The sequence below is a fragment of the Nothobranchius furzeri genome, chromosome 10 (assembly GCF_043380555.1).
Source record: "Nothobranchius furzeri strain GRZ-AD chromosome 10, NfurGRZ-RIMD1, whole genome shotgun sequence".
In the NCBI taxonomy this organism is placed as follows: Eukaryota; Metazoa; Chordata; class Actinopteri; order Cyprinodontiformes; family Nothobranchiidae; genus Nothobranchius; species Nothobranchius furzeri.
In genome coordinates this window covers 27,269,701-27,282,200 of record NC_091750.1, presented here as the reverse complement: position 1 = coordinate 27,282,200, position 12,500 = coordinate 27,269,701, and the positions used below count along the sequence as shown (strand labels likewise).

The following is a 12,500-nucleotide window of genomic DNA, read 5'->3' as shown; positions in this document are numbered from 1 at the left end:
CCATCACGGCTGCAACGGCTCCAGCAGGTCCGCAAGCGTGGAAGCACTAGAGCCCACTTCTCTAAATGTCCGTCAGAAAGCTGCTTCCTTTAACTTCGATAACGGCACTGCCACTTCCACACACTAGAACAAGAGTCAGACATGTCTAGCGACAGACACAGAGAAGAATCAGGAACATCTTGCAGAAAAATTCAGTCGATAAAAACGTTAATACGCTCGTGACTGCAGGAGTGCAAAGATGTGCAGGAAACGTCTCTTTCACGTCTGAAGAACCGTGAGTTCAGAGGTCGTGTCTGCGTGAAGAGGTGGAGGACAGATGTGTCCAGCTTATAAAGTGTCTAAAGTAAGCAAGTCACCACCAAATAAACTTTTTTTTTGCTGATAAACTAAATAAACGAGTGTCTAATCGTGCTGCAGACACGTGTGTAGTCAATAATTTGGCACTTCAGTGCATCTTAGTTAAAATTTAAATATTCTGCCTAAAACTGTCAGTGTTGTGTCGTCGTCAGGTAAAAACTCTGCACTGTATTTTAATTTAAATCTGCCACCGCTATTGGCTAAGAGGTATGCTATGATGTAAACTGGTACATTATGATGTCACAATGCTGTCGTGAGACTGTGTGTGTGTGTGTGTGTGTGTGTGTGTGTGTGTGTGTGTGTGTGTGTGTGTGTGTGTGCATGTGTGTGGGCATAAGTGTGTGTGTGTGTGTGTGTGTGTGTGTGTGTGTGTGTGTGTGTGTGTGTGTGTGCATGTGTGTGGGCATAAGTGTAGGTGTGTGTTTGTGTGTGTTTTTGTGTGTGTGTGTGTGTGTGTGTGTGTGTGTGCATGTGTGTGGGCATAAGTGTGTGTGTGTGTGTGTGTGTGTGTGTGTGTGTGTGTGTGTGTGTGTGTGTGTTAGCGGCTCTGCCTTTTCGGTCTGCCAGGCAAGAGTTAGACTCTGGTAGGGGGTGACTTGCTCTTTAAACACACTAGATGAGACTGCAGGAAACCCCAGAAAGGTGCTACGCCCCCTGCTGTCCTGGTGGAGAATCACTTCACAACACTGTCACCAACAGAGAAGTATAAAAGGAACATATCTTTGTGTGTGTGTGTGTGGGGGGGGGGGGGGGGTAGGCTTGTCTGATAGGCTGCTGCTTGCTTCATCATCATTTCTGCTCAGGTGATGTACAAGAACATAGACGAGTGCAGAGAAGATGAAGAAGTCCGAGGAGCATCGCTGAAGAGAAGAGAAGAAGAGCGAGGTCTGAAACATTAAGCAGGATTTTATTTTATTGTTGTTGTTGTTGAAATGAAAACAAATATGTTAAAGATAAATAATAACTCTTGAAGCTGAACTGAACCCTAACCCTTTTGGATCATGAAACATTTTCACATGAAGGACTCCTCCTCCTCCTTCCTGTTAGCAGAGAGCCTTCCTCTCGTGTGACCTGGCGCCGTCGTTAGCTGTAGCAGGCTCCGTTAGCTCAGGCAGCAATGCATTATGGTCCGTTATGTCTCACCAGCTGGGGAGTCCTCAGGACTCCGCATTGACATTCAAACAGGTTCCCCTTTCTCTCTCGCTCACAGATCACCGTGACGATGCAGAGGAGATGAAGCTGAAGAACATCTACCAGCTTTCCTGATGTCCCCATCCAATCAGAACGCTTCTATCAGTTAGAGTCCTCTGACCTCATCACTGAAACCAAGCTTTATTCATAGAGCGAACAGGAAGTGAGCCCCAACAGAAGTCTCTCTGCCTGTTTTGTGGACCTGGCGTCCGAGGCGTTTTGGTCTGTGGAGTGTTTTGAACATTTTTGATTTCTAACAAATAAAAATCCTAAAAGCTGAAAGAATTATAATTAAATTTTTGAAGTAAAAGTTTTCAATCATTTTGTTTTCAAATGATCGTTTTGAACTTTGTAAATCAGAAATGATCCCACTGTGTTGGGCTGATCCGTTTTGAGCTTCGTCTCTTTTGTGATTGATCAGAAGCATGATTGTGTTTTTCAGTCATGTTTGATTTTAAACTGCAGAAGGTTTATTTTCTATTTTACTGTCAATGACATTCACAAGCTCTCTGCTGAGGTCCTAAATAAAGTCAACCAAGCTGTTGGACCTGACCTGTGTGACGTTTGTTTCATTTTGTAGGAACTGAGCGGGTCTTTGTCGTTCCACAGCCTCTAGAATCGGTTGTACAGATTACGTTTTACTGTAAAGGATCAACACCCAGATCTAAAGCACTAAAGGTACCGTGTGTCATGGAGAACGCTGACGTTCTAAAGGTTCCTCATGCACACCTGATCAGGGGCGGATTTAGCAATTTCGGGGCTCAAGGCAAGCAAAGACATGAGGCCCTCCACAGCTGTTGTTCTGATTTAGTTTTTAATTCTCATTACAAAAAGGTTGAATAACTTCTTCACTGGTCCAGTCTTGGATGGCACTGATGTCAAGAATCTCTGGAACTGCATCTGAATGGAAAAGTGTGTTTAACAAATATATTTAGCATGAAATCATTTGATTTGTACAAAAATAATGATATTCATGTTTGTATTGATTTATTGCTCACCCACTTATTCTCTTCTTTTTCTCTGGTGAAACACCTCTATCTCATGCCTTAAGCCTGATTTATGCTTCTCCGTCTGCGTCAGTGCGGAGACACGCAACGCCATTATCCGTCCTTGCGTAGAGCTCCGGCAGGCACGCAAGTACGTACGGAGTCGAGCCCACTTTTTTAAACGTCCGTCGAACGAGACGGATTACGCAAGCTTGTGATTGGTCAGGACGCCGCTGTTGTTTACAGTGCCGCCATTGCAAAGAGAGCTGAGGATAACTAGCGGCAGACACGGAGAAGCTTGAAGAATATCTCGCAAAAAAACTCTAAAAATATGAACGTTTAATTCCCCCGTGACTGGAGGAGTGAAAAGATGCACAGCAAGCGTTTTATTTGTGGACGGAAATGACAGGAAACATGGGTTTAGAGGTGGGGAGCGCATGAAGAGGTGGGAGAATGAGAGACAAATATGTCCGTGTTAAAAGTCTATTATATACACAAAAAACACAATATAAACACACGATCTTGGACCGATACATGACAGGATACCACAGAACAGCGCTACGCCCTCTGTGGTCCTGCCGGGGAATTGCTTTGCAACGCTCTCCAGGAGACGGAGAAGCATGAGAGCAAAACGCTTCCGTCAATCCGTGCGTGTCTGTCCCTTGCGGAGCTGACGGAGAAGCATGAACCAGGCTTTAGTTAGTCTGCTTTCACTAAAGGAAGCAATAAAACATGAGACAAAATGGTTAAATATGTAGATACAGGAAAAATTACATAACCATGTCAAAGTTACCATTTTCTACCTTTGCTTTTATTTCCTTCTCTCTCTTCTGAGTCTTGCCTTGAATGCTTTCTTTCTTTCTCTCCTCCTCCGCTGCTCCTTTAATCATCTTGCTTCTCTCCTTTCCCTGTTTCTTGAGCTTTGTAGATTGTTTCTTCTCTCCTCTCCTCCTGCATCACCGCAACTTGAGCTTCCAGCAACAGACTCCTCCACTTCGCTAAAAGCGTTAGCATTGCTAGCTCTAATGCTAGCGGCAGCTTCTTGTTCATTTGCCGCATTAAATTTGCGACTTTCATTGGTGTTACTCTGCTGTAGCACCGTAAAAAAATCTGTGACCTTGGGCAGGGTTGACACAAACGTTTTGCTTTCTTCCTGCTTCTTAAATTTTTGAGCCACATGGATAACTTCGCTTCATTTTCTTCTCAGACAACAAACGTCCTCTTCTATTCTTTGCTTCCGCAGCTCCGCTGATACGTAGCAAGTTGTGGATGGAATAGTCCATGGTAGCTGGGCAACGGGGGACACTGAATCACTTTCACAGAAAGCAGTCCCACACCAATTCATTACAATGCGTTTTACAATGAGAGGGTTCACTCGTTTCAGAGCGAAACATAGCTTAAACATATTAGTTAAGTGTTCTTCATGGGGCCCTTCAAGCTTTTGAGGCCCAAGGCAATCGCCTACCTTTGCCTAATGGTGACGCCGCCTCTGCATCTGATGGATGAAGACACAATGAAAACTAAACTCTGGATGTCTTCAGTCAGTTTGTACCAGGGCAGCTGTGGCTACCATGTAGCTCATCACCACCAGTGTGTGCATGACTGTAGTGTTGTAAAGCACCTTGGGGGGCTGTAGGATTCTAGAAGATGCTATATGTAAAACTCTTTACCACCGGTTTCCTAAATGTTTGTTTTATGCCACAATAATCTTATTATTATTATTTATTGAGTCTGAAGACAGAAATCCTCTTTTCCAGGTGGGCTTGTCTGTCTCTGTGACCCTGTGATGACCCCAGAAGCATCCTCCTAGCAGCCGTCTTTTACCCTGTCTGAAGGACAGGACATCTGTAGCTCTGATCAGACCGCGAGTTGCAGATTAATCTGGTTCAATAAAGACTTGAACGCCTTAAACCCTGACCCTAAATACCCGTGTATACAGGTCACAACAAACAGAGTGAGTCAAATCCTCAATGCAGATTATTCAGCATGTTTGGGCTCAGAGGGAAACTGATCAGTGATTAATATGCAGGCGAGGCATCACTGGACAGGTTTACAGCCGCTGGACTTTGGTTGTGACTAACCATAAACAGGTGAGTTTACCTGAAGACAGTTAAAACCTGTTAAAATCTACTCTGTTATCGAAGTCATGAAGCACGCTAATCGTGACCCTCATGGACGTGTCTGGTTATTGTAAACGTTTGAGAGGAAACGTGCTTCTGTGGTGATTCTAGGGAGGGTCAGCCCTTTTAATTATCAGCTGATAATGAGCCAGAAAACAAGTCAATAAAAGCTGATCACAGATCAGAGTCGCTCCAGAAACCTCAGCTCTTCACCTGCAGCAGGTAAATCTAGACGACTTTCTCTGATTAACTGAAACGTATTCATTTATGTTATAGTTTGATTTATCAACAAATCATTTTAATTAGGCCAAACACGTTTAATTTAGAGGGCCTTCTCTCTGGAATAAACAGTCCTCCAGCTAACCAACTACGATCCTGTGAACGAGTGTTTGTGAGCACGCGGCTCTATGACCGGAGGCTCACCTGTACAGGTATTGTTTTATTTGAATTGTGTATTGATGATTCCGCTCTGATCTGCTTTATCCTAATTCTGCCTTCCAGGATGGCTCGACGTCTGTCATCTTTGGAGTTTCTTCTCTGCATCATCACTTTCCTTCTTCTGATCTGCTGTGTCTCCCTGATTGTTGTTTCTTGGATCAGCCTGAAGCCGACAGGTAATCACACTGATTTTAATCACATGATGAGGTTGCACCAGGTGCTGAAGTTGTGACGCCATGTGTCGTGTACTCAGGTCATCATGACCCTGTGCAACTGTCGGCTCAGATGGTGATCGTATCTGGAGCTGAGTTTTCAAATGACCTGAAGAATCCGAGCAGTCCGATGTTTAAATCGTTGGCTTTTGACATCCAGCAGCTGGTGAGATTGTGAGCTTTTAATGTGAAAGATCAATGGAACAGACTGCCGGAGAGTTTATTGAGTAATCCTGACAGGTCCGTGGTCACATGACTACTGTTCTTCACTGATGTGCTTCGTCTTCAGCACCTTAAACTGAGCTGTTGTAAAGGAATCTCCCACCATCTTTATGCAGATGACATCCAACTGTACATCTCCTTTAAGCCCCGTGAGATGTCTAAGCTGCAGCTGTTCCACACCCGCTTGACTTAAAGCAATGCCGGGTCGCCGTCTTACTGGGCCTGTACAGGCTATCGGCGGACCACTCAAACAACCCCAAAGTCCCCGTGAACTGAGCATCCTCCGCTGGACATCAGAGAAACTCAACACCATCTGGACGCTCTCCTGGTCTCGCTGCCTTGGTTTGCCGGTCTGTGGTTATAAACGGCGTCCAGTGCGTTGTAGCACCTCCGCATATTTCTCCCATTTCCATCAAAAACAAAAAAATCCTCTCCGGTTGTTTCTGTCCCTAACTTTTCTATATTGGCCTTTAATTTTTTCAGCTTGGCCTGACAGTATTCCGATGCCCGCTAGAAAACAAAACGTCCTCACCGATCCGTCCAGCTGACGGTGAGGAATGCATGGAGCTCTGAAGATGACCAACACTTGCTGCTACTTGCTGGCATTTTTTTTTTTACATTCATGTACTGAAGATACAAACAACGCAACTCCATTTGTTTTGCTTGTCACAAGAAGTGACTTATTTCTGTCAACCAATCAGTGGACTGTGTTGTTGCTCCGCCCTAGCATACCGCTCCAGAAATGTCTGGACCTACAACTGCCGTGGTCCAGATAGGTTCTCTGGACCGGTTTCACAATCGGAACAGAAAAATTAGGTGGACAGCCCCCGCCCGTTCCATGCCAAAAAAGGTGGCTGGAAATGAGGCTTAAGGCTCCTCCCCTTCCGGTTGGCTCATAGGTCCCTGTACAGGGCTATGGACTATTTTTTCATCTGCTTTGCCTTACATCCTGAATCACACAAATGCTCCAAGTGCTCCAGTTTTGACCAGAAATTTAGATTTAGTTTTAGTCTGTCTTTTTTTGACTTGTCACAATTTCGTTTCTTTTCATTTCGAGTCTTATCTTAGTCATCTACGGTAAAAAATAATTTTAGTTGTAGTATTGTAGTATTTTTCTTTAAGTGAAATCGTTTTCAAGTCTGGACTCAAAAACTGCTCCAGTAGGTGACTGGCTGACTGCGATGGGCAGAGCAAGGCCCGCTCCTCCTTCGTTTATAGTAACAGGCAGTCACCCGATGCAGAGTGCATCGGCACATATGGCCTAAGCAGCTCAGACATGTATGCAGATGACAGGCTGTTCAGTGCCTTAGGCAAACTGTAAGATCTTCAGTCATATCCTGCAAAAACAGGAAGCCAGTGAAAGCTGGTGTGATATGACGCCGCCTGCTCGTATTCGTCAGAACCCTTGCAACGTTCTGAACAATCTGCAACTTGCAGGAGGACCAATGAGCAGTGTTTGCATAGTTCAGACGATGTGATGTTGACCTGCAGTACCACTGTTTATTGGTGCCTGGCTTGGACAAATATTTAACACCAACTTGTGAGACACCAGGAAAACTGGAAATATAAGGCAAGAATTAATACACCAGACATGTGTCTTAACTCTATGAAGACTCTGTATTATGGAAAAGTACCGGAAGTATGAGCTTTGAGTTAGTCCAAAAGCTTTCTTTTAGGACTGATGAGCGCAATTACAGTAAAAACCATGTTTCCATGAAAAAAACCATCATGGATGTCTAGCAGCAGACGAAATGTTCAGCAGTGGATCAAAATCAAAGCCAAACAGAAAACATCTACGTTTCCATTCCTGTGGTGATCCTGCCATGCCCTGACCACCATGCACCATCATTTATCACACCTGGTTCCCTCCTCAAGCTCATGCCACACATAAGATCTGGCCTGCTCTGCAGCCACTGCCAGATTATTGAACGCCTCTGTTAGTAAATCTTCCATCCTTATTCATCTTGCCTGATCATAGCCTCCCGACCTCGTTTCCACGCCTGACCCTCGTCAAGAATTCTGCATGCCTCCACGTCTCTCGCCTGCTCCTTGTACTTGCTTCGCCTCCACCTGGTTCCGACCCACGCTTGCCTTCGACTCTGCCTTTACCTGAGTTTTACTCCGGTAACACCTCCTCTTGGCTTCAGGCTAATAAAGACTGTTAAATCGTCTTACTGTGTTTGGTGTCTTCTCGGGTCCTCAAGTTCTGGTCATGACAGTTCCAGTAACTTCATCTCTATGGTTATTCCCAAAGCTCGCACCTCCTTTGGCCGCTCCTCATTCCAGTTTGCTGCTTCCAACAACTGGAATGAGCTGCAAAAACCACTGAAGCTCACTACCTACTAGGGTTGTCACGGTATGAAAATTTAACCTCACGGTTATTGTGACCAAAATTATCACGGTTTTCGGTATTATCGCGGTATTTTTTAAACGGTGTTGCATATGTTCAGAAAGCATTGATAGTCCTGTTCTACACAAACTGAAATAGTTCTGAAAAGGTTTAACAGTGTTTATTAAACCTAAAATAACACAAAGCCTTAGCAAAAGTGCAACTTTTCACAAGTAAAGGAACAAATAGCTTATTTTTCTGGAACATGTTACAGTAGTCAGTGCAGGTTTAAATTATACAAATCCAAACATTCAAAACATAAACAATATGTAAACAAATCAAAGAAACACCACTTGTTTTCTCATATACTTGTTTTCTTCATTATCAAAATGAAAATCTAAAACTCCAGTCCACACTTGACTTGAGCGCTGTACAAGTCAACCTTAAAAAATATGTATTTAAAATAAATAGCCACTTTAAACAAATTACTAAAATAACTACTACACTATGTAATCAAATCCAAATGTTCAAGTATAAATGGCATTGAACAAGTAAACAAATCAATGACAAGGAACTAATTGTATATTTCTCTTCATCATCAACAAATAAGATGCTTCATCCAGCAACAGGGTGTCCGTGACACGGTTTAAATGCTGGCAGAGGACGCTGCGGCTGCAGTATATAGTGACTCGTTGCATTCTCCCTCAACCAAAAGTCCTCACGTCATGCATTTAAGCTAAAATGCTAATGTTATCTTACCTTGCACTGGCTGTAGAGACGTGGGTGATGGTCACGCAAATGTGCCATGAGATTCGAAGTGATGCTGCCTTTTGCAGACACTTGTTTCCTGCACGTTCTGCAAACGGGATAGCCGTCTTCTATTAACTGTCCCTCAGCATTTTTCAGAAATCCAAAATATGCCCATACTTCCGATTTAGTCTTCTTTGAGGGCTGATGGATGTCCTGGGCGCTGCCGTCGCCTCCTTCGGCCATTATTTCAGCTTCAAAGTTTTGGTGCCGTTGCAAACTAAAAAGTGCGCGCCGCGGGAACTTCAGCTGAAGCGACGGTGGCTGGTAAGGGTCATCGCGCCGAAACCGCGGCCACGGTAAACCCACCGAGATAATTTAGTTTTTTAAAAACTGGACGGTTATTTTTATTGTCAACTTTTTTACCGGGGTTTACCGCTATACCGGTTACCGTGACAACCCTACTACCTACATTCCATTATCTACCTTCAATAATTGATGGTGATCAACAGTTTCTGATCAGTGTTCCTGCTTCTGAGTTTTAAAGTCTGTTCTGATAGCTTGTACATATTATACATCAGAACAGTTTTTTGTCTTTGTGTCTGTTTTATCTCATCTGTAGTTCTTTGGCTGCTGCTGCCTCTGGGCCAGGTCCTTGTTGTAAATGAGAATCAGTTCTCAATCCGCTCTTCTGCTTAGATAAATAAATGAATAACGACCTGTGGACACTAGGGATGTGAATCTCCACCTCTGAGGCGATTCGTGTCTCGATACGCTGCCAGTGATACGATAACGTTACGGTGAAACCTGAGCCGACGCTTCGATACCATTCACCTCTGCTCACCATTCATTATTGATTTGAAAACGATTTTCAATTGGATACAATTGATGATGGGATGTATAACCATTCAAAAGAATTTCCAAGCCCACATCTGGTTTTTAAACGTCACCACAATGTTTTTCCCTCTCGTCTGAAGGATTTGTTTGACCTTCTACTGTCTGATGTATCAATCAATTCAGCATGAAAGACGATGCACTTTATCAGTCATATTTACATATTATACGTATTTTATTGCTACAATCCTTTGCTGAAACAGGAGGGTTGAACTGAGGTTAGACAGTGACTGCACTCAGAAAAATAACCCAACAGAATCAGAAAATGATTAGTGTTCATCTTATAATTATTAGAGATTATTATGAAACACTTTAAGCATCTGCACATAACTTTTAAACATCATACTGATCCATAACGGGCTCTAGTGAGAGCTGTTGTAGCTAAAGTCACTGGTTACTGGACTTCTCTGAACCAGGACGGGAGAAATTTCACTGGAGTGTTTTTGTTAACTGCACAAATGTTGCAATAATAAGGAATTATCTTACGTTACTTCACGCAACGCTTCAGCTTTGCAGATCCATAAGAATACTCATAAAATATGCTGCTGCAGACACCGTAACCTCGCGGAGAAGTTTATTTTATTTTGGCAAGTTGAGACAGGAAGCAGGTACATCGACTAAGATGGTCCTCTTTCTCTTTGATGTTTTCATGTGTTTACAAGATGACCCCTAATAACTGAACAACCACTGCTGTTTTGTTGCCAAGCTGAAGCTGTTAGTGTTTTTGTTATCGTAAATTTTACTGTATTTATACTTTTGTGACTGTGTCATTATTAATGTATTTTTGTTTACCTGTTTTTCGTTACTGTATTTTTTACCATGTTTTTTAAAAGAATTTTGTTAATGTGTTTTTGTCATCATATTTTTGTTACCATAACTTTTACTATATTCTCCATAGCAGCTTCAGACCCATCTCTGAACTTCCGTTCATCTCCAAGATCTTGGAAAAGGATGTGGCTAAACAACTCACAGCTGCTCCTGATGAACATAACATCTATGATATCTTCCAGTCAGGTTTTCGTAGAGCTCATTCTACTGAAACAGCTCTTCTTAGGGTCTCTAATGACCTTCTGACTCACAGTGATGCAGGGGACTGTTCTGTTCTGGTCCTGCTGGACCTGACTGCAGCCTTTGACACTGTTGACCATCACCTGCTACTGGAGAGGCTGAGAGACTGGGTAGGCCTATCAGGAACTGCTCTGGAGTGGTTCTCCTCTTATCTCTCTGAGCGCTCCTTTTCTGTGGCCATCTCCAAGTTTAGGTCCTCCACCACCTCCCTTACCCATGGTGTCCCACAAGGTTCTGTGCTGGGGCCTCTGCTCTTCCTCCTCTATCTGCTTCCTATTCAGCACATCCTGAGCTCCTTCAAAGGAATCTCCTACCATCTTTATGCAGATGACATCCAACTGTACATCTCCTTTAAGCCCCATGAGATGTCTAAGCTGCAGCTGTTACACACCTGCTTAGACTCTATCAAAACCTGGATGGTTGGGAGCTTTCTACAGCTGAATGAAGATAAGACTGAGATCCTCATCTGTGCCCCAGACAAGCTGGTTCCCAAAGTCAGAGACTCTCTTGGTCAGCTTGCTTCCCACACCAAACCTTCTGTCAGGAATCTTGGCGTGACCTTTGACCCAGCTCTCACCCTGGATTCTCATGTCAGTTCTCTTGTTGGCTCTTCCTTCTTCCATCTCAGGAACATTGCTAAGCTGAGTCCCATTCTGTCCCGCTCTGAACTTGAGACAGTTCTCCACACCTTCATCTCCTCACGCTTAGACTACTGTAACTCTCTTTTCACGTGTCTGAGCAGAACCTCCCTGAACCGTCTACAGGTGGTTCAGAACGCCTGTGCTCGGCTTCTGACCAAGTCCTCCAAACACACCCACATCACCCCGCTTCTTCTCCAGCTTCACTGGCTGCCAGTCAACTTCAGGGTTCATTTCAAGATCCTGGTTCTGGTCTATAGGGCCTTACAAGGACAAGCACCATCTTACATTGGTGATCTTCTTAGTCCCTACACCCCCAGCAGGTCCCTGAGGTCCAGTGACCAAAGCCTACTTGTTGTGCAGCACCAGGCTAAAGGTCAAAGGTGACAGATCATCTGCTGCTGTGGCCCCCAGACTCTGGACCTCTCTCCCCCTGAGCCTGAGATCAGTGGACTCAGTGGTCTCCTTTAAACTCACCTGTTCAGGCTTTGGTGGGACCTTCATCACCCTCTCCTTGTTCTGCTCTCCCCACCTATTCCACCTTCCTCAGGATCCACTGATTTCCCTCTTTCCTATTCATTCTCTCTTTCTTTACATTTTTAATCCCAATTGACTATTTGTTTTTTTGCCTTTTTAAAATATATTTTTAATCATTTTCTAAATTCTTTTTATATTTTAAATGTTTTGTTTTGTGAAGCACCTCGTGATTTTTCTCTTGAGAGGCGCTATAGAAAAGCTTGTTTCTTCTTCCTCTATATCTATTTACAGTATTTTTATTAACGTGTTTTTGTTTATGACTATTTGTCACTGTGTCCTTATTAAAGTGCTTTTGTTACCGAGTTTTTAATAAAAGTGTATTTTTTACCGAGTTTTATTTCTTTGATGCATTTTTATCACCGTGCTTTGTTAATGGGTTTTTTGCTATCATGTTTACATTAACATGTTTTTATTACCGTATTTTTTACTGTATTTTTTACCCGTTTTGTTTCCATGTTTTTGTTACAGAGTTGTTTACAGCGTTTTAGTAGTTTTTTTATACTAACTTTTTGTTGACTCGTTTTTTACCGTATTTTTAGTGTTTATGTGACCTTGTTTTTCTATCAAGTTTTAAAGTGTTTGTTAACATCTTTGTTAACGTGTTTGTTGTTACATCACAGACTGGTGTGAGATCACACATCAGCTGACTTGTGATTGGTTGACAGGTGTCTGAGGCATTTGAAGTCAGTCAGCTCAAGCAGCATTACAAATCCTGTCGGGTTCGATACTTCAGGTCAGATGTGCTCAATCGCTTTTTAACT

At 43.2% G+C, this 12,500-nt stretch overlaps 2 protein-coding genes across 7 annotated transcripts in view; both read left to right on the top strand.

The window, feature by feature from the left end:
• The window catches only part of csf1rb (colony stimulating factor 1 receptor, b), a 37,057-nt gene extending 34,957 nt beyond the window's left edge, over positions 1 to 2,100 (top strand). For both annotated transcript variants that reach the window (XM_070555449.1, XM_015962005.3), the window contains 2 exons: positions 1,161 to 1,242; positions 1,568 to 2,100. In XM_070555449.1, the coding sequence (XP_070411550.1) occupies positions 1,161 to 1,242; positions 1,568 to 1,623 (138 nt within the window). In that variant the 3' untranslated portion in view covers positions 1,624 to 2,100. The remainder of the gene's footprint in view (positions 1 to 1,160; positions 1,243 to 1,567) is intronic.
• Positions 2,101 to 4,656: 2,556 nt separating this feature from the next.
• tmprss15 (transmembrane serine protease 15) overlaps positions 4,657 to 12,500 on the top strand; it is a 63,127-nt gene continuing 55,283 nt past the window's right edge. Inside the window, exons 1-5 of one of the 5 annotated variants that reach the window (XM_070555447.1) lie at positions 4,657 to 4,876; positions 5,006 to 5,085; positions 5,156 to 5,268; positions 5,346 to 5,470; positions 12,405 to 12,472. In XM_070555447.1, coding sequence (XP_070411548.1) covers positions 5,157 to 5,268; positions 5,346 to 5,470; positions 12,405 to 12,472 — 305 coding nt within the window. In that variant the 5' untranslated portion in view covers positions 4,657 to 4,876; positions 5,006 to 5,085; position 5,156. Of the gene's footprint in view, positions 4,877 to 4,960; positions 5,086 to 5,155; positions 5,269 to 5,345; positions 5,471 to 12,404; positions 12,473 to 12,500 lie in introns of all 5 variants that reach the window. The other 4 variants (XM_015962001.3, XM_015962000.3, XM_070555448.1 and 1 more) reach the window with 4 other exon arrangements.